Genomic DNA, 21,881 nt, shown 5'->3' on the forward strand with positions numbered 1-21,881 from the left:
ACCAGAGAGAAGAGTACACGCCTTCTCTTCCTCCGGTTGTCATCTTTGGTCACAGCGCCACCTCATGATTGGCCCAACCTTTGAGATAGAATTTATTCTTCGGGGACAAGGAAACAGAGTCCTCCCTCTTCCCTGCGCCTTGAAGGTTACTTATAGGAAACTAAACGAAGCTTTGAGAAAGTGTAATTTTCAAGTCCTCCTGTGATCTACGTTCTTCCTTGTTCTCGGAGGACCTGGACTCTATGGTCAGTGGGGAAGAAGGGCCTCTATTCCGTTGGCGCTGGCGTGTTGCGAGGTGGTGCCGCATGCGCCGTGGGGTTGAGCGAAGCGCACGCTGAGGAGGAGCGGCGGCGGCGGCGGCGGGTCAAGTGTGATCTCTACGATTCAGAAGCGCGGCCCCAGACTCCACTGTGGGATCCAGACGTATACCTCAGGTGACTAGTCCTCTAGATCGGTTTCTCAGAGAATTCGCTGTGCTTGTGTCCCGTACGTGGGTGGTCGAGAGAAGGTAGGCCCCTGGCTAGCACCTCTCCCGTCCGTGCGCGGGAAGTGTTTGGACACCGCCGCCACCACCCGCCGGCGTCGCGTCGGTCTTGCCGTGTTGCAGAGGTGCCTCTACGAGCGGAGGAGTCTCGTGAAGGAGAGGGGGCCGACTGACTGCACCTCCTCTTCAGTACACTTAAAGGGAGGCTGCCTTGAGGTGGGGGCGCCTTGGGGGAACGCAGCGACACCCCCGAGGACGCTGTGCACTTCGCTCCTTCCGGGCTTGACAATTCCGACCTTTTTTTTTTTCTTTCGGTCACAGAAAGTACCACCTCTCAGTGGAAACCAGACCGGACACCTCAAGGGACCACTGGGATGGGTTACAGGTTAGGCAAGAGCTGGGATATAAAGGGTCCATGAGTAATTTATTCATTTGATCGTTTATTTTTTAAAAATTGAAGCCCATACTGCCTTATCGCTCGAGATGAGCATTTCTATAGAATGAGTCACTCCTTCAAATTAAAACATGCTGTGGAGTTTAGTACGCTTCCCGTCTGTCTGCCTGCCGTATTTCAGCACCGATGACCACAGAATTACAGGCTGTGGTCTTACAGTGAAGTAAAACGAAAACTTAAGGAAATTTTAAGGTTAGGTACCTATTCAGCCTGAGGTCGCTTTTATTATTCCCCAAACTTAAGCTACTTTAATTTTTGTTAAACAAGAAACGTTGTTTCGTGGGGAGGGGGGACTAACAGAGAAGTCTTGGTTTTTCTCTCAGTTGAAGTTGTTATTCAAGAAAAAACTTGTGACTGTGTGTCTTTGAACAGTTTGGGAATTAATTCTACTTACAGAGCTATACTGCCAATTCTCAGTTTCTGATGCCAGAAGATCTCAGAGATGCACAGTGGTGTTTGTAGATCCTGGTGCTTCCTTTTGCAACTACAGTGAGATCATTTAAAAGTGCTTTTTTTTTCTGTAGCACTCCTATACTAAAAACTAGCATTCAGAGAGCGTGTTAGACTGTTTACCACAAGAGTTGTTTCTAACACATAATACATGTCATTTGGAAACGAATGTGGACTTCCTGTATCCATTATGCTGACTTCGCCATACACTGGTTTAAGAAAGAAGTCCTACCTACCATTTAACTAAGCAAAGCTGCTGACAGTGCAGGGTATTTGAAATTAGCTTGGAGTTTTGTTAATGTATTCTGAAAGATGGACATTCTTTAACAAAGAACTCATATGGTTTTGCAGTACTGTGACATATTGAGATTCTGTGGGTTCAAGACACCCTGGATTTAATGTCGTAAGACTTGTTTTTAGCTTGTGTTCTAATACTTACTAAGCATTTGTTTTTAGGAAGTCACTTAATATTTCTGTTCCTTGGCTCCCTGTTAATTGATTGCTCTGCTGTGATCCTTTCATAGTACCTCTTATTTTGCAGTTACTGGCTTATTACTTTGTTTCCCATTCCAAACTTAAATTCTAAGCTACAAAATGGAAATAATATTTCCTTTATGTGTATTTTATCTCATTTGATACTCTCCGCAAATCCGTGTGCGGTACATGGCACAGACTAGAAACTACAATTCAGTGGGAACACATTTTCAAACTAGCTAGTAAGTAAGATAGCAAAGACTGGTACCCACATGTACAACTATTCACAAAATTCACTATGCTACTTGCCTGAAGTCAAAGGGCTTTGAAAATTATATAAAGGACTGATAGATGCCTAACTTGTGGCTTCTATTTTCCTGACTGCTTTTTTAAAAGTTAGTGTAATTATTAGCGTAAATAAGGAGATATGTTCAAAATTTGTCAACCAATATGCAGGCTCTTTGTGAAATGCACTCTTTTTGTACTTACCAGGAATCTCGTGAAGGAAAGTGAGCCAAGTGACTGTACAGCCTCTTCAATATACTTAAAGTGAGGATGCTTTGAGATGGGGCGCCTCAGGAAAATGCAGTGACACCCTCGCCCTAGGACGCTGAACACTGTGCTCTTTCTGGGCTTGAGAATTCTGACCATTTTAAAAAAAACAAAAACCACACAAGACTGAATAGCATACTGTTAGCGGTATTCCTTTATTTACCTTATATATTGCAAAGAGACTTGAACCCCCTACGGCTGTAGCATTTATATCTCCCTTCAGAATTCTTTTACACTGTTGCCTGTGTTCTTTAACCCTCAAGTTGAGCCTTATTTCCCTCAAATTATCAGCTTTACTATTTGAAGAAACTTGATAAGTAAATGTGGGTAGCACATATTAAATTTCTTAAAACTATTTCACAGATCTCCATGACATCATTTTATTTTGATACCCAGTTCAAAACATTTTTAGCTCTCAAATTTTAGTACTTTATATACAGATATTTGACAATAGCCCCCCATCCCTGCCAAAAAAAAAAAACCTACTGAAAATGAAATGACCTGCTCAGCTGTTTTTTTGGTGGGTAATCCTGGCCATTGAATGTCCACTGCCCTTTATTTCCTAAACCTCTATTTTGTCAAGCCACAGAGAAATACATCTCTGCCACTATTATGAATGTGCTGCTTTATTTTTTTGTTAAACAGGATAGATTAGCACTAAAAGTTTTTACTAATCTACAGTATATGCTTCAGCACTAAATATGTATATTAATGTTACTTTTTGTTTAAGGTGTGTCTAATTGTAATATATCAATAATGTTGAGAGAAAATATTGCCTAATGAATAAGCACAGACTGTAGATCCAAACTTCAAAGGTTCAAATTCTGACACTATCACTGGTCAGTAGTATATGACAGAACAAGTTGCTTAACCTATGTTTCAGTTTCTTCATCTATAAAATTAAGAGAAGTAGAACTTCAGGAAGATAAGCAGCAGCCAGATCATACAGGACCCTGTAGGTAGTGGAAAGATGTATATAAATCAGTGGGAAGATACATGTGGGGACAGTTAGCACTGCAGCACAACTCTGGTGGCCTGTGAGCTGGATATGGATGTTCTGTCTTTAAGATCAAGTAATGGCAGCCTTATTTCCCAATTAATAAGAAAAAGATAAGTTAGTAAATTTTCACAAATTTTTGTAGGCATTTAGGTCCTATTACTGCCTGTTTTCTGAGCTTTGATGAGTAAACTGGTTAAGGTTTGAAGAAAATGAAAATCATCAACTATGATTAGTTTGAGAGCTTCTGTTTAAAAATATATTTCTATTTATGGTATGATTTTAGGCTTGTGGGTCATAAAAGGAATATTGCTGAAAGTAGGTTGGGTGGATCAAAGGGAATAGTTTTAAATACACTTAATGCTTGTAAGTTAAGAGAAACTTGAATTTTATAGTAATGGAGATCTATAAATCTATTCTCAAGATTGGGTATACCTAATCAACAAAAGGTAAGAGTATTTGGGAGTGATGAAAAAATTAGAAGCTGGAAAATTTGGATAGGAGGGTACATGTTAGTTCAATTTAATATCTGTTGTGATTAATAAACTTAGTGTTTGTCCTGATATGTGATCTTATAATTTTGGCTATAATAAATTATAGAGTATATCATTTAATATACAGTTATGGTTAGGATTTAAGTTAAAGAAGATTCTTCCTTTTTTATGTAGTGGATAGCAGCATATACAGTCTCAGCTGATGAGGAGAAAGAATAGCTTTAGAATTTGCTGATAGGTTTATTGATGCGTCCCATCATTTGTTTTTTCTTGAAGTGGTGGTAGTAAAGTAGTATTAAACTCTTGAGGTGTACCTTTAATCCTTAGATCTCAGAGTACTTTATAGATGGTCATTATTTTTTATGATTCTTCTGAAACTGATGGCAGAGAATCACCCAGCCTTACAAAAATGTGGAGCAATATATAAATTAAAGCTTGGTTCCTAGACATCATCTATTTTCTGATACCATTTAAGAAGTTTAAAGAGGTAAGAAGACTAGCAACTTCTTCCAGCAAATTCACTAGCAAACTATGGAAAATTGACTGACACTTTATTTTGACCTTAACTGAGCACTTACTTGATTCCTTTGTTTAAATTGCAGAATGCCGGGTCTGAGTTGTAGATTTTATCAACACAAATTTCCTGAGGTGGAAGATGTAGTGATGGTGAATGTAAGGTCCATCGCTGAAATGGGGGCTTACGTCAGCTTGCTGGAATATAACAATATTGAAGGCATGATTCTTCTTAGTGAGTTGTCCAGAAGGCGTATTCGTTCTATAAACAAACTCATCCGAATTGGCAGGAATGAATGTGTGGTGGTCATTAGAGTGGACAAAGAAAAAGGTAAGTGAGAAAAATACCTAAAATACAGGGTGGGGCAAAAGTAGGTTTATGGTTGTGAGTATGCAACACAGTTTATTCTTGTATTAATATTAATTACGGTATTTTCCATACGAACAACTGTACCCCTACTTTTGGCCCATTCTTTATAACTTTCAGATTTAAAATGGTTTATTATAAAATGTATTTTTTGTAAATTGCCTACTACAGTAAAAAACCAGAACACCTTGTTTTATAAATTCTTTAACGTACAAAGTTGTTACGGAAGGATGCCAGTTAGCCATCTAAGCAAGACCTCTTAAGTTAGTGGTTTAATTAGTACATCACAGGGCTCATTTTTATGGGTCAAATAACTTGAATTTTATTCCCAGAGGCATTTTTCATTTAATATTTTCAGACCATGGTACATAAACAATTTATAAGTTTTAAATTGCATATCATTCTGAGTAGCATGGTGAAATCTCTAGCCTTTCTGCCCAGTACGTGAATCACCCCTTTGTCCAGCATATCCACACTGTATACACTACCTGCCCATTAGTAACTTAGTAGCCATCTCAGTTATCAGATTGACTGTCAAGTTGCAGTGCTTGTGTTCAACTAACCATTATTTTACTGAATAGCCCCAAAGTATAAAGTAGTGTTGTTGGCAATTCAGATACGCCAAAGAAAAGGCATAAGTGCATCCTTTAAATGAAAAACTATGGATGTATAGGGCAAAAAGTAGTATATATAGAGTTTGGAACTAGCTGCAGTTTCAGGCATCCACTGGGGGGTCTTAAAACATATCCCCTGTGGATAAGAGGGGACTACTGTATTCCTTAAACTTTAATAAGTCTTCATGTCACTGCCCCAGAATGACCTAGAATGCTGTCTTATCTTGTATTTCGTTATTCTTATAAAAAATATATAACAAGGAATCAAATGTCCACCTGCAATCAGAAAAATATTTTATTTGCATATGCAATAGATACATGTAAAAATAATAGCTGCATTGTTTTTGCAGTATTAATTAAAAACAGGAAATAATCAGAATCATGGTGAAATAAATCATGACACTTCTGATGTGGAAAGGTGTCCAGGATAAGATAAGGAAAAAAAGCAGAGTATGGAAGATCCTATGGAGGGGGATCCATTTAGGATGCTAGAAGATTAGTTTCTATTGGACAAACCTTTAAAAATAACAGCTTTAAACCCTGATTTAATTTTTTTTTTTTTTTTTAAACTAAAGACATTGGTAACAATCAAAAGCAGGCTGAAATTGAAGGAAGAAAGGAATTGCCTGGATAAGTTTTGCAGCTTTTTGTCTGAATGTGTGTCACAGATAGCTTCAAGCCAATATTCTAGTGGAAACCTACAGTCTAAATGGCTTGAGAACCAGAGGTGATAGTTCGGAATAACCACAGCAGTTAAAAAGTAGTAACAGAGGTCAGAGAAAGAGACACAAGAAAAACTCCTAAATTTATATATGAATTATGCTTAACTCTCTACAGGTTAAAAAACTAAGCAGGTTTCAGTTGCTTTCTACCTGGGAGACAGACCTTATAGTTCTGAATTAACTGCCTGCTGTAACAAAATCAGTATCTTTAAGGGGAACATAAAGAAATTCAGAGTTCGTCACATACCATTCACAGTGTTCGGGATACAGTCCAGAATTGCCAAACATTTGAAGAAACAGGAAAATACGGCCCGTACAGAAGAGAAAGGGCAATCAGTGGAGACTGACCTAGAGATAAGCCTTATGTTGGAATTAGCAGATATTGTAACTGCTCAAGGATATTAGGAAAATATGCTTGTAATGAACAAAATGAAATCTCTATAGAGAAATTAGAAACTTTCACACAAAAAAAGCAATATAAATTCTACAAATCAGAAGTACAATATCTAAAAAATTCACTGGATGAGCTAACAGATTAACGATGACAGTGAAACTTGAAGATAGTTCATTTAAAATAGGACCAATCTGAAGAACAGGAAAAAACCTGTCAAATATCAAAAGTTCTATTCCAAAAGAAAAGGAAAGGGCAGGAAATATATTTGTAGAAATCATGTCCAAAAGTTTCCCGTATTTGCTGGAAAAATGTAAATTGGAGGGGCTAGCAAACCTCAAAGATAAATACTAATAAGATTGCATCTAAGCATATCAGACTATTGAAAAACAGATAAAGAGAAAATCTTGAAAGTAGCCAGGGAAAATGACACATTATTTACAGAGGAATAGTAATATAAATTACTGTGGTATTCTTATTGGAAATAATGAGGTCAGAGCATTGAATGACATCTTTAAAGTACTGAAAGAAAACTGTCAAACCAGAATTCTGTATCTAAAGAAAATATTCAACAGTGAAGATCAAAATGAGAACTCAGGTAAATAGAAACTAAGAGGATTTATTACCAAATAGACCCGCATTATAAGAAATACTAAAGACCAAAGAGAGGTGATGCCTAAAATAAAAAATGTGTAGGTACATTTTAAAGACCTTTTTTCCCTCCTGAATTCTTTAGAATGCTGGGCTCTATCTGCACTGGTAGGATTTTAATTTATGGAGGTGACTGATTACATGGAGAGGCCAATGCCATTGAAAGAAGATTTTTAGTAAGTTTCCCAGGAGATGAGGACAAGCCTTTGTCATGGAGGACCACATGGGGAAGCACCAGATTTGTCAGGAAGCAGAAGGAGCAAGGGGAAAGCCAGAGCCTTTATTAAGATTTCCATGGGAAAGGCAAGGCAGATCAGGGTAAACAGTGTAGGGTTGGCTAGTTTAAATAGTTTTGGCAGGCCTTGAGGCATCACAGCTGTTCTGGTGGTCTGGTACCTGGCTTTGGGCTGATTTAGGGCAGGGGGACTGGATGATTGGCTTGGTGTGTGAGACTTTGATGAGGAAATGTTTAGGGATATGGGCTCTGGATTGGTTAGGTGGCATGTGAAAGGCTGCTGCAGTTGAGCCCTTTGCTATCTCTAAGAATTGACTGGCCTGGGAAAGGGGTTTCTCTTCCCACCCAGTCAGCCAGGCCACAAATGTCAGAGCACCAGTGCAGGTCTCTGGTGCTCTGATGAACAGAGGAGCGTCTGGGACTCTCCAGACACACTCTTTTGTCTACCTGTGTGATTACAGTATTGATATGCTACAAGAAGACAAAGTTGATCACAGCTTGTCATCCCAGATGTCAGCACCCCTGATGAACAGGTGGCCCCAGAGAATCCCCAGCCAGACTCTTTATCCACATGGTTGATTTTAGCATGAACCTGGTACCACAGAATCCAGTTGGTTCCATGATATGGAAGAAACACCAAAAACATACCTCTTTCATACACACACAGCATGAACAGTTGGAGGCTCTTTTCCTACACTATGTTTCCAGATAAAAACCTTCAAAAGAAACTTGCTTTGAAACTCAACCTACCGGAGTCAACAATAAAGACTTGGTTGAGAAACTGGTGAGTCAAATTGAGAAAGCAGCAGCAGCAAAAACAACTATCACTAAAGCAACCAAACCAGATTCTTCCAGCCAAAATGTGCCCTCGTCACCCACAACATCAACCAGACCTTATTTTTCCCTGTGTGTTTCAGATTTCTGTGGTTCCTTTCCACCCTTAGGCCCTTGCAATTGGGCATGGGACTCTGTCATCACTGAGTGATGTCCAAATGCAAGCTCCTCTGTTGGAGAGGCTAATGGCCTTGGTTCCTGCTTTGTACTCTGATGCCTGTGACATAGCCCAAACCATTGAACTTGTTTTCCTAATGAGAATGAAATATCTGACTCTTCTTTCCACTCTCTATATCAGTATCGCTCATCCACAGACCTCAGCTAGAAGAACAGGGTTCTTCTCTTAGCATCTTTGCTGGTGTAGCTGTAGGTCTGTTTCCTGGTCAAACCTCATTCAGTATGACAAACTGAGGCCTTGCAGCCTGTAAGAGATAGCCTGGAATATCAACCCCTCCAGTATGGTGGACTTCGAATTTCTCTGATCAAAGTACTAATACCAGATTGTATAGGAAAAAATAGAGAGAAAATATAGTTAATAAAATTGGTGAATGGACGCCAAATAAACAAATAGAGAATCTTTTGACTAGCTTTAATTTGGGTAATTGAAAATTTAGTTCCCTCCAATGAGGTAATTACATGATAATAAAGATGCAGTTCTGAAAACAAAAAATTTCTCATCTTGTACTTATGCAGTATTTTGTTGATAGGATTTTAATGGGGCGTAAGTGTAGGTATACCAACCAAGCAGCTGGTTGTGAAAATTTGCCACAGTAGTACGCTGGCATCTGGATAGAGATAATTTTTTTCAAAATTTTTTCATTCAGGATACATTGATTTGTCGAAAAGAAGAGTTTCTCCAGAGGAAGCAATCAAATGTGAAGATAAATTCACCAAATCCAAAACTGTAAGTTGATTTTTGAGTCAAATTAATTCACTATTTGATGTGCTTAGTAAGTAATCAGCAAGTCATATTCCTGGCAAAAAAAAATAATAATCTACATTTTCTGTAACTACATTTTCACTTCCAGTTACATGTTACATAGAAAAATGATTTAAACACTTAATATCAGAAGAGTATGACTATAGCTTTTTTATGTCATGGGGTTCCTATCTCAGAGTATTGCTTATGATCTAATATTCTCAGAACAATACTGGATGTTAGTGGTTTTAAGCTACTTTAGGAATAAATTAACAGTGGGTGATTTCAGTTGAGTTGGCTTGTCATAATAATGTGTAGTTGACTTTGTTCCCTATTCTGGGATAAGGATCACAGAGATAACCAATTGTTGTACATTAAGAAAGAGCAATGTTTGTGAAATGTTTGCGAATCTAGGAAAATAAGGCCTGTTAACAGAGAGGCCTGTTACTAGTTTTTGGTTTTTTCCCTAGTTAAGGTTATTATTTTTTTTAATGCTATAATTTTTTACTTCCCCACAGTAAGCATGAATAAAGCAAGAACAGCCATTTCTGCATTCATCTTATGTCTGGATTGTTCTGTTCTCTGGTCCTGTTTAGATTATCCTTCATTCCCTAGATCCTTGGTTCTTGATGGCACTGTTTCCATTGTTTCTCTCTTGTTTGCCCTTCTCTTGTGTCTTTTGTTCTCTTCTGACACTTGTGTTTCTTCCCTAGAAATAAAGTGCCAAGAAAACGATGTTAAATGAAGAGATTTTAAAATCTTGTTCAACCCTAGTAAAATAGAATAAAAATCTAAAAACCATCAGACCATTACCCAGTCTTTCCCTTTGTTTTACTGATGTGTTTATTATTACTGCAGTCTGGTTTACATATTCAAAAGTGCTATCACTAAATTCCCTTTTTAATAAACTCTAGGACCTTGCCACTCAGAATATGGTCTGTGGACCAACAGCATTAGCATCACCTGATTGCTTATTAGAAATGCAGGATCTCAAGTCCCAACAAGTTTGAGAATCCACATTTGAGAAGCACTACTCTAGGAAACTTCCAAAATGACTATTAGTAGGTCTTACCAGGATGATAAGATGAAAGAATGAATAGCCAATGTTAATACCTTTCCTCACTCAATTTTCATATATAATTAACATGAAAAACTCCTTTCTATACTCTTTTTCTCCTTTAAGCCCTTGTATTTTTTGGAGATTAGAAAAAGTTTGGCAGTACTGGATAAGATTGAAGGATAACTGTTAAATGATAACAGTAAAAGAAATACTGAAATCTCAATCCTGGTTCCATGATCTCTCTCAAAAGAAGTGGTAGTAATAATACCTTATATTTATTTAACAGGATTTGTATAATATACAAATTTTATACATTTGTGTAAGACATTTATATAATGTTTTCCATTTATAGTGTGCATTTGTATATGTTTGATCTATATAAGAGCTCTGTGCAGTAAAAAGGAGAGATACTACCTCTCTTTTCCAAGTGAGGAAACAGAGAAGTTAATCTATCTCAGAGTCAAGACTTAACCTGGGTGTCAGGATGCTAAATTCTGTACTATTTCTACTTGTTATACCCAGTTGAGATTATGGGAAAGCAAATATTTCTCTGTGGAAAAGAATTTGTTGTATGGCGATCTTTCGTTGTTAAGCAATTGTTATAGTCAAATTAACTAAAGGTTTGTTTTTATATACTATCCAGTCAAGTGTAAAAATACCTATTTTTTTAATAGATCTCTTAACCTTTGAATTGTTGAGCCCTTCATTTTGTTTCTAGGTTTACAGCATTCTTCGTCATGTTGCTGAGGTGTTAGAGTACACCAAGGATGAGCAACTGGAAAGCCTGTTCCAGAGGACTGCTTGGGTCTTTGATGACAAGTATAAGAGACCTGGATATGGTGCCTATGATGCATTTAAGCATGCAGTCTCGTAAGAACATCTTTTTGGCTCTGCTTCTACTTTCATATCACAGCTGCTGGGTCTAGCATGCAGGTTGAGAGCCTGACATGTAATAGTACAAATTTAGATTAAAATATTTCAGTATAAAAGGCCCATCATATGGGCCAATTTTGTATGGCCAACCCTATATAATTTTTTTTTAATTTTTAAATTTTTATTCTTTGATTTGAGAGGGACATCCATTTGTTGTTCCACTTATTTATGCATTCATTGGTTGCTTTTTATATGCACCCGGACCGGGGATCGAACCCGCAACCTTGGCATATCGGGACAACATTCTAACCAACTGAGCTACCCGGTCAGGGCTTATAATTTATATAGCTTCATAAACCGTATGGTTCCATCTCATACTTCTCCCTATCCATTTCCTTCTCCTAGTTTTTTTATTGTCCTAGGTGACTTCAGGGCCAGTGTAGATGTCTCATCTAAAACTGTAACCTCTTGTTTTCTTTTTCTCACAATTCCTTAAACCTTCATCCCATGACACTTTAGCCAGCCTTCCATATGGCTTCCCTAGATCTACTATCACCAGAATTTGCTCTGCCTCCAAAACCTTTAATTCACACATTCTCTTTTTTTTACCACATCCCCCTGTCCCTCCAGCTCCTGCATAGTTAGTCCTACTCTGTGTCTTCTTAGTTCTTATGTCAGGCTCTGATTCCAAACTTTTTTTTTTCTCCCTATCTTTTCACCCCTTTCTGCCTTCTCTTTCTTATTCAGAGTAGCTCCACCGTGGTCCATCATTTCAACAACTTTCTTGCCAATATCATGAGCTTTTGCCCTGTTACATCCAGCCTTGGATCGATATTCCTGCCTTCTCTGCACCTGTAGATTGCTGAGTGCTGCTAGGAAAAAAACCACAGTCTTGCATGTTGGTGCCCCTGCATATTCATGGTCTCAGCCCCAGCTGGGCCTTCACTGCTGCCCTACATTCTCTGCTCTTGGTCAGTTCATCTTCCCATTCTTAGAGTGGCTATTTTAGAGCTTTCTGGGATGCCCACTCTTCCTCAGATACTCCACCCCTCTTCCCTCACTGTCACTTGGTGCATTCACTACCTATTTTATAAAGAAAATAGAAGCCATTATGCAGGCTCTGCTCTACTTCCTCCATCCACCTTATCTCCATCCACCTGTCATTGCCTCCTTCCTGTGCTCCCATCACACTGGAATTCGTATCCCTCCTGCTCTCAAACTAATTTTATCACCTGTGCCCAGCTACTGCTCAGGGACCTCTTTCCATCTGTTATTTCATCTCTCGGGTCTTCAATCTTTCCTTTAATTGGTTTTGCTCCAGAAGCATAAAAATGCGTTATTTCTCCCATTTACACTAAAAAAAAAACTTCTCAACATTCTCTTCACTTTTTTTGAGCAAGCACTGTGTCCTCTCCTTTTAACAGCCAGACTCCAGTTCTCTCTACTTCTGTACCTCCCTAAACGTTAATGCTCCACAAGCAGCCTCACACTGCACCTAGGTTACTTTCCTAACCGTTGTGTTGCCAAGAGATAATGGTCCTCTCAGCCCTCAGAATGTCCAAGTGGGGCCTAGGGACTGTTAGAGCCTGTGGCAAGCGGGCTCATTTGGTTCTCCAAGTCCCTTCCAGTTTACCCCTACATGTGACTTTTTTTTTCCCATCTCATGTTGTCCAAGAGGTGAAAATAGCAGTAATTATAATAGTTGATATTTATATAATTTTCACAACCTATGGTATAAGTTCTATTAATCCCTATCTTATAGATGAGGAAATTGAGGTAGAGAGTCAAAAGTTTGTCCAAGTTCACACAGCAAGTGGTAGAGCCAAGATTTAAACCCAGGCATTCTGGTTCCATCCGGAGTTTTATATTCCTGCCGTCCCTGACATCAGTCCTGCGCTCCTTAGTCAGTACATTTCTTTTCTTCTTTTTTTAAAATCTTCACCCGAGGATATTTTGCCATTGATTTTTCAGCCATTGATTTTTCAGAGAGAGTGGAAGGGAGGGAGGAGGGGAAGAGAGAGAGAAACATTGATGTGAGAGAGACACATCAACTGGTTGCCTCTCGCATGTGCCCCTACTGGGGCCAGGCATTGAGCCTGCAAACAAGGTACGTGCCCTTCACCAGCAATCAAACCTGCGACCCTTCAGTCCATGGGCTGGCACTCTGAACAACTGAACCAAACCGGCCAGGCCAGTACATTTCTTAATTTGGCTTGCTGTCATCATCTGGCCTCAGCTTAACTCTTTAGTTTCCATCTCCAGCACTCAGCTCCATTACCGCTCAGCCTTGGCATATATTATTCCCTTAACATTCTTCTCTTGCATCATCAGTCATGTAGTGACTGTTTAGATTTAAGTAATTCTTTGCCATGTTTTTCTTTTAATTAAGAATTAAAATTTCTGAGATATTTGGAAATAATGTTTTACCCTTCCCAACCCATTTCACTCACTCATCAGTGATAACCACTATTCTGAAATTAGTGTGTATCATTACAGTTTCTATTTTTATGGTTTAAATAAATAAGTGTATTCCGAAAGGACATGTTTAAACTTTATCTCTCTATCACTCTTATCGTTGAATTTTTACTCGTAAGGCTGTTATTGAACAGGATTTCTCCAGATTGATAGATATATGCCTACTTCATGTTAATTTCTTGTTTGGGGTTTTCTTGTTTGTTTAAAACAAAATAAATTTATTTTCTTACATTTATGGAGGTCTGGATTCTGAAATGGGTCTTACTGGGTTAAAACCAAGGTATTGACAGAGCTGTGTTCCTTCTGGAGGTCCTAGGGGAAAATTCATTTCCACACTTTTTTCCAAAATATAAGTATATATATCCTGCTTTCATTGTCACATCACCTCCATCTTATAGGGACCTTTATGATTACGTGGGGCCCACTCAGGTAATTCAGAATTATCTCCTTATCTCAAGATCCTTAACATAATCACATCTGCCAAGTCTCTTTTATGTAAGATAACATATTCATACATTCTTGGGATTAAGACGTGGACATCTTTGGGGGAATGTTAGTCTGTCTACCACAGCCATAACTGATTTCTTGTGTAGCCATTAGAGACATTCTTTCTTCTTTGTACCATGAAGGACTTTTTTTTTTTTTTTTTTACTTTTATTGTTGATACTATTACAGACATCCCCATTCCCCCCCGCCCCCCTTTGCCTACCTCCACCCAACTCCTGTCCCCCCCTTCCCTCTGGCCATCACCACAGTGTTGTCTGTGTCTGTGGGTTACAAACATATGTTCTTTGGCTAATCCCTTCACTTTTTTTCATTTAGTGATAATTTTTGTGTAGTATTATTGTGAGAAAATGTTTTATCTGGTCCTTTGTTAAGAGATATTTAGGTAATCCAACCCCACACCTTCTCCCTCCCCCCTTTCTAACAATGCTGTGATGAATACTGATGTACTTGTCTCTGTGTGTACACATTTGGGAGTTCTAAGGTATATACCTAGGATAGGAATAGAATTGTTTGGTCATAGGATTAATTACATGCATCTTTAAATTTACTCATTTTGCCAAAATGCTCTTCAAATTGGTTCTCTATTTATATTCCCTCTAGCAATTGTCTGAGCATCCCTATTTCTCATCATCCTTACCAACATTTGGTGTATGTCTCAGATTTTTTTTTTTCCTTTTGCCAAACTGATGGATGTACAATAATATCTTGTCTTGATTTGCATTCTGTTAGTTATTGGTGAACTTAACACCTTTTCATGTATTGACTATTTGTTTTTTCTATGAAACATCTGTCTATCTCATTTGCCTATTTTTCTCTTGGTTTGTCTTCTTTTGCTTTGTAGACAGTATTAATTAAATGAAAGTTCCCTCTACTCAAATTATTTTGCCTTTCATTCCTTAGCCTATGCTTTTTAAGCTCATGCCATTTCTTTTTTAATATATCGTACCTTTCTTAAAACAGTTCTACCTTTGCCTATTAAAATCCTATCATTCTTTTAGTCATTATTTTATTTTTTTCATTTGTCATTTGTTCAGCAACCATGTCATTGACTAAGACCCTGGTCCCTGTCTTGTGGAACTTAGGAAGGTCAGGTAAAATTACACTTTATCCGTGAAGACCCTTGCTGACATGACCCAGTAGCTGGAAGTAATATCTTTCCTAATTCCTAGGAATGCAGTTTTACTTTTTAAATTTTTCCATGTTTTTGTTCTTTTCCAATTAGATTGTAAGTTCCTTGAAGCAGGGACTGCTAATTACACAGATGTGCTTAAGTATAGTGGGATGTCAGGTGTATTGGGAGACATTGTAAATTGCTTGCTTTAGCGTGATCTCTGAAATTTTTCTTTTAATAATGATCAGTTGGGTGTTTTCTATTTGTCACATACTGCTAAATGCTGCTTTATTTCATTTAATACCACAATCCATTAAGTTGCACTGTTTTTGTCCTCATTTTACACATTTGGAAACTGAAGTATGGAAAGGCCCAAAGACGTATAGTTATCAAACAGCACTGAAGCCTATGCTCTTACACATTATTGTGTGGTATTGTGTTTGGTATTGCAATTATCAGTAAAGTAACCTTAACCTTTTGTTGTTGTTTTTTGTGTGTTTTTTTTAATCAGAGACCCATCTATTTTGGATAGTTTAGATTTGAATGAAGATGAACGGGAAGTACTCATTAATAATATTAATAGGCGTTTGACTCCACAGGCTGTCAAAATTCGAGCAGGTAAATGATTTTTTTTTTAATGATGTTAAAATATTTTACCTGTATCAAAAAAAGCTGTTAATGAGCCTCACCAAAGAATATGTTATTATTACCCTAGCTGTTTTTCTCAGTGGTTAGAGTGTCGGCCCTCTAACTGAAGGGTCCCAGGTTCAATTCCAGCCAAGGGCATGTGCCTCGATTGCAGGCTCCATCCTCAGCCCTGGTCGGGGTGCATGCGGGAGGCAGTCAGTGTTTCTCTCTCTCCCTTCCACTCTCAAGTTAGCCCTTTTTTTAAGGGGGTTGCTATTTTATTAGTCTAATAGTACAATAATATCCTTCCAGGTCTCTGGGTTAACCACTGTTAATAGTTTGGAATATGTTCTTTTAGACATTTTTTCTATACTCATATGCTGTATAGGAATGTATGCTATTTACATTCGTATATAACTGTTTTTGTTTTTACGAAGATGAGATCATACTATGCAAAGTTTTCTCCAACTAGCTTTTCCTAGTTGGTGTATCATGGTTGCCCTTCCATGTAAAACAGGAATCTTTTTCATTCTTTTCAATGGCTAAGTAATAGTCTATAGACTGATGAACTTTAACTTAACCAGTCCCCTCTTGAAGAACATTTAGATTGTGCCAATTTTTATTATTACAGAAAAAAAAAACACTATAAGTTAACACCGATATGTGTGTGTGTATACACACACATTTACCCATTTATGTAAGTGTTCTGTAAGGCAAATTCCTAAAAGTGGAATTGCTTTGTGTATGCAGTTTCTAAACTGTTATTGACAATTTGCAGTTATTGTTTCATTCAGTTTTTAAAACATTCCTCTCCATTTTACAAATAAGAAACAGAGAAGTTGGAATCGTGATTTTAACCCAAGCATATCCAGAATTCAAGGTGTTTGTTAAATGTGTCTGTCTTACAGTTTCATCATTCATGGGCTTGATGTGGATGAGAGAGATGATTTCAGATAGTTTCAGTTATGAAAGTTAATAGCTGGGGTTGGTTCCTACTTGAAAGGATGATGAAAACTTTTACAGGTGTTCGAATACTCATGTATCTGCCATATCTCTGATTTCTTTTAAGCCTGTAAATATTTTTTGCATTCTTTGGTATAAGCTTTTGAATTTTATAACTTTAGATATCGAAGTGGCTTGTTACGGTTATGAAGGCATCGATGCCGTGAAAGAAGCCCTGAGAGCAGGTTTGAATTGTTCCACGGAAACCATGCCCATCAAGGTGAGCAGTCAGTTTTCTCCCTGCAGGAGGCTTCAGATCGATGTTTCTCACTTTCCCTTCTCTCTCAAATCAATAAAAACATTTTATTTAAAAAAGGTTCTACCCATATGCTTATAGAATTTTGAAAAGAGCAACATATTCTCTCATTCACACAGTTTTTAGGAGGTTTTCCTCTTAATCTTTCGTTAGCAATAGAATTAACTGAATGGTTGTTATTTAGAATCTCTTAGAATTTCTTTCCGTTTAGTTTAGAACCAAATCGAATTTTTGTTTGTTTTAGAGACAAATTATCCATTATGCTGATGATGGCTATAGTTAGTTTATCCACCAAAGACACCCAGAAATCATCATTCTTCATATTCAGTATTGCAGTAGATTTTATTAGATCACTGTACCAATTAGCTTTTGCGATATTATTAAACCTACCCCAAATTGCTGACTATAAAATTGGGGGTTAAATTTTGGGAGTTCAGATCTGTTAAGGAAGCAGGTTAGCAAAACAGTTCTCGAACATCCCAATAGTTGTGTGTTCTACAGGTATACTCACAATTGAATTTTTATCTTCTTCCTTAGATTAACCTCATAGCTCCTCCTCGGTATGTAATGACTACAACCACCCTGGAGAGGACAGAAGGCCTCTCTGTCCTCAACCAGGCTATGGCTGTTATAAAAGAAAAGATTGAGGAAAAGAGGGGTGTCTTCAATGTTCAAATGGAGGTGAGGTCAAGAGTGGTTTTGCCTTATTCTTAAAGTTTTTAAGAAATTTAAAACATCTCTAAATGATTTGCATTCTAAAATCTTAAAAATGAGATACATTTAGGATTATATCTCTGCTAAGCATAAAATAATTATTGACCCAGAGGGTCCCTTAAAAGGGCTTTTTATAAGTAAATTAGAACTATCATGGGATGTTTATTGAGAACTGTGGTCACTGGTGGTGGTAGGTGTCCTGTTGTCCCCCACCCCGCCCCACTGAGGAAAAAAATAGATGATGAAAATTATTATTGTCAGAATTTAATGTGAAATACTTAAATTTTGGTCTCAGAATTAGAAACAAGTATAGTTGCCTGTATTTCCCTCATCTCAACAAGAATAAAGCCTAAATTTCATATGTGTATATAGAAAAATATTTAATACATTATGTAAATACACATATATATGTAACTCCTTCTCTGGAAAGGAATAGTAAATAATTTATTTTGAACCTAGAAGATGCATTTTTATAGGATGTCTTTTGGGTTTGAAAGACATAGCTACAGATTATTTTCATATACTTTCAGTTTTTGCTTGTAAAAAAATAACATAGTAGTATTTCATTTTAATACACACATATTTCTTTTTTCTGTATTGTCTTATTCTTATAAATATCTTACATTATTGAACTAATGGAATTTATTAGTGATATGTCAACATTCAAAAGTGAATAGATATAGCAGAGTTGTTAAGAAAAGTGTTTAACAGTTAAGATACCAGGCAGTAATAGCATTGAAACTGAATTTTATGTACTATTTACTTCACTTTGAAATTATGCCTCTGCTTCCACAGCCCAAAGTGGTCACAGATACAGATGAAACTGAACTTGCAAGGCAGCTGGAGAGGCTTGAGAGAGAAAATGCAGAAGTGGATGGAGATGATGATGCAGAAGAAATGGAAGCCAAAGCTGAAGATTAACTCTGTGGGAAACAGAGTCCAGTTTAAGGAATACAAAACAGCCCTTCCTGGCTATAAACCCTAGACTTAAAAGTTTTCCAGTATTGAAAACTTCAAAGCTGAATATTTTTATTTCCAAGTATTTAAATGCTCTAACAGACCAAAACATGAAATGCCCTCCTAAAATGTCGGCTGTTTTCACACAGTAGCTCTAACACATTGAGCATTTTTTAAGGGAGTGGCCTTCACAGGAGACAAATCTTTAAGCTAAGAACAGTCATAAAATTGAGTTTTCCATTTCTGATGTCACCAGATTGACACCTCTTTGTAGTTCAGTGCCTCCATGCAACTTACCAGGGGCACCCAAAGCAAATAGTCCCAACCTTTCTATATAAATGTATCAAGCAAACATTAAATAAATTTCTGGGATATTTAACTATAGGCTTCTTCCTTCTTGTCACCAGTTAAAAGCATTATGATTACTAAGACCCTAATTCTGTTCATTTTAGTCTAAATGTAGAAATATAAGGGCAGGTGTTCAAAGGATCTATACAACAGGTCCTTTCCAAAGGAGGACTTAGAGAAAATCATTTTAAGTTTAACCGCAGTGGAAGTTGACTCTTAGGGGGGAAAGCCTTAAGATGCAATTAAAGGATTATATGGTTGTGTGCCTTTTACCTGTTTGAGATTGATGAAATGTATGAGGGAGAATTTATCACATGGTCCTAGTTGGTGCGCTAAGCTGCTTGCCTGAGTTTGTAATTCAGAGTGGTAAAATTTTTTGTTTTTTTGAGATGCTGCTGCTTTAGTTATTTTGAGTATCATTGGCCAACTTTTGGGGAGTTCTTTTCTTTTAAAATACTAGGTGCCACCTAGAGAGCTTCAGTTTCCTTTATAACAAAATAGGGATCTGTTTGAACATAATTACAGTGGTTTTTCTACATTTCCATCAATTTTATCTTTAAGAACTAATTATTTTAAAGATAAACATAAAGGTAAATAAATTAATAGAAAACACATGGCTTGAAGTTACAGCTGTAATAACCAGGGTGTAGAAAGTCTTGAGTTTGGTCTTTGTAGATTTAATCTCTTAGTTAATTATATCTAGTACTTGATAAACTAGATAAATTAATAATATATCCAGTACTTGAGGTACTAGGTATATTAATCTTATTAGTTATTCCTAAGAATAGTAATTTAAATACTTAGAAGATTAAACCATACCTACTTTCATCAGTCCAAGACTAGACTCAATATTGAAGGGACTGGAAAATAGAAAAGTGTTGGTAAAACAGTTTGTGCCATATGTGAGGGCTGTTTTTAATTTACTCTTTAGTAGCTTTTTAAATCCAGAAGCCTGATTTCATATAACCACTTCCACAAGGAGCCATGATTGCTGGCTAGCATGGCATACTGGGAATATTTAGGGGGGAATCTGGATATATTCAAAATTAGCACATAATTTTCACCTTCGTCTTTTTGAGGAGTCAAAAAATAAGCTCACAGCATCAAGATGTCATCTTTTTATAATGGGTGCTCAAATGTTTGCTATAGATGGGAATTTAATTGAATTTTTGTTTACTGAACATTTTTATACTTTAAAAGCCATAACTTGGTGGCATTTATAGTGAGTGGATTTATCCCCTGCAGGCCTTTTGCTCCGTTCCACAACAGCTGCACATTCATGACCCTTGCCAGAGAAAAGATCAATACCTCAGTGATATGAAGAGAGAACTAACTAAACTTAAAGCATACGTATACCTTTCTGACCTAAAAGTATCACCCCCAAATATGAGGACAAGATACACACCAACTCCAAATAACTTGAACAGATTGACAAAGACAAGTGACCAGTTTATCCAAATCTTGGATCTCCCGAAAACCTCTTTAAGATCTGACAAGTTCACCTACTTCCCATTCTGTCTTTGACTGAGGTTAAGTGGTTATCAACTCAAAACTGAAAATTGACAATAGTTGGGGTCTTATGAATAATTAAGTGAAAATGGCTGACAAAAAATATGAACAAACCATTTTTGATGTTTTATAGCAAAACAAGACAAACTAGTACTTTGGATATTGCTCAAACAGTGGAAGCCTACAGAGACATGCTAAGCACTGCAGAGTGCTTAGCAGTACAGTTATTACTCAGCTGCCATACTTTCAAACATTGATACATAAAAAACAATTGAATGTAAATTGTTTGGGATTTTTAAAAATTCAAATGCTAGTACCCTGATGAGAGTTGTTCCCTGATTTGCCTCAAGGTGATGGTCATCCACTTTCAGTGCATGAGGATTCTGTGTCCTATACAGTGTGGTGCAGCTGTGCCAATTTAGAGAGTCAAGAAGCCATCAAACCAAATGCAGTTGAATTCAGATAAACACCTGTTGATATTCCAAAAACAATAAAGGAAATTCCAGCGACATTAGACCTTGGTAAAATGCCAAATGGAAAATGGTGCTTTAAAAGGTAGTTTTTTTATAATGTAAGGAATGAAGTAAAACCTCATTCGCTTGGAATTCCTGATCATTCAGGTCAGGTATTCTAGATCAGATTAAGAGAAGACAGTTCAAACTACTTAAAAGGACAAATTTTTACTTTGGAAGTTATCTAGTCCCCTTAAATGTCAGTTACATATCTTAACCTATTCATTAAAGGAAGTCTAAGCACTTGTACTAAGCAAGAATGCTGGCAGTAGCTTGTGCCAGATTACTGTATGAACTTGAAAGCAATAAAAATGTTTTTTTAAAATATTGTATGACACAGACTTTTCACTGCAGATTAGCCTCCCAACTGGTGGAGCTTGTTGGTACCTATTTGTCTCAATGTTCACTTTAAAACCAAAATTTCATGCCTCGATTTAACTCTCTTCCTGTTTCTATCTTTCTCTGTCCTTTAAAGAGCTCCTGCTCTGCAGCTTTCTAAATTCTATTTTCCATGGTAATGCTATATTTTATTTCTTTGGTATGTGTGACTAATCTCTTCAACTGAGTCCATTATTTTTCTGTGATGTATAATACTTATGCAAGCTTATTTTTCAAAGGAAAACTATTTGAATGTTCAAAATTTTGCCACCATCCCTCTTTTAAGATGAAGCATGTCTTAGTCACAGAGGTCACTTGAGATGTCTTCATACTCACCTTGCTTAATTCATGTAGCCTCGAGCATGAAAAACCTGAAAACTGAAACTTTGTAAGGGAATTCT

The 21,881-nt window shown here is 37.2% G+C and overlaps 1 protein-coding gene and 1 pseudogene across 4 annotated transcripts; both read left to right on the top strand.

Moving 5' to 3' along the window:
• The first annotated feature begins 152 nt into the window (after nucleotides 1-152).
• On the top strand, nucleotides 153-19,112 carry EIF2S1 (eukaryotic translation initiation factor 2 subunit alpha). Of its 3 annotated transcripts, none has more exons than XM_081118015.1 (9): nucleotides 241-434; nucleotides 2,355-2,411; nucleotides 4,508-4,749; nucleotides 9,057-9,136; nucleotides 10,930-11,081; nucleotides 15,689-15,795; nucleotides 16,929-17,026; nucleotides 17,600-17,743; nucleotides 18,572-19,112. In XM_081118015.1, the coding sequence occupies exons 3-9, from the start codon at nucleotides 4,509-4,511 to the stop codon at nucleotides 18,695-18,697; spliced, it is 948 nt and encodes a 315-aa protein (XP_080974141.1). In that variant the 5' UTR covers nucleotides 241-434; nucleotides 2,355-2,411; nucleotide 4,508; the 3' UTR covers nucleotides 18,698-19,112. The 3 variants fall into 3 exon arrangements, with proteins under 3 accessions (XP_080974140.1, XP_080974141.1, XP_080974139.1); XM_081118013.1 differs by lacking the exon at nucleotides 241-434 and adding an exon at nucleotides 1,335-1,427; XM_081118014.1 differs by lacking the exon at nucleotides 2,355-2,411 and having other exon boundaries at nucleotides 153-434.
• LOC308564620 (arginine-fifty homeobox-like) lies at nucleotides 7,970-8,643 on the top strand (annotated as a pseudogene). The gene has a single exon. The product of its transcript is annotated as an arginine-fifty homeobox-like (transcript).
• Nucleotides 19,113-21,881: the final 2,769 nt, after the last annotated feature.

The sequence above is a fragment of the Miniopterus schreibersii genome (assembly GCF_964146895.1).
Source record: "Miniopterus schreibersii genome assembly, chromosome: 1".
Classification (NCBI taxonomy): Eukaryota; Metazoa; Chordata; class Mammalia; order Chiroptera; family Miniopteridae; genus Miniopterus; species Miniopterus schreibersii.

What these genes read in the sequence shown, in the direction of transcription:
- EIF2S1 (XM_081118013.1), top strand. Translation starts at nt 1,381, where the DNA reads ATGCACAGTGGTGTTTGTAGATCCTGGTGCTTCCTTTTGCAACTACA. An exon ending in AATTCACCAAATCCAAAACT is followed by an intron (nt 9,137 to 10,929) that starts GTAAGTTGATTT and finishes TTTTGTTTCTAG; the next exon opens with GTTTACAGCATTCTTCGTCA. An exon ending in TCTTCAATGTTCAAATGGAG is followed by an intron (nt 17,744 to 18,571) that starts GTGAGGTCAAGA and finishes CTGCTTCCACAG; the next exon opens with CCCAAAGTGGTCACAGATAC.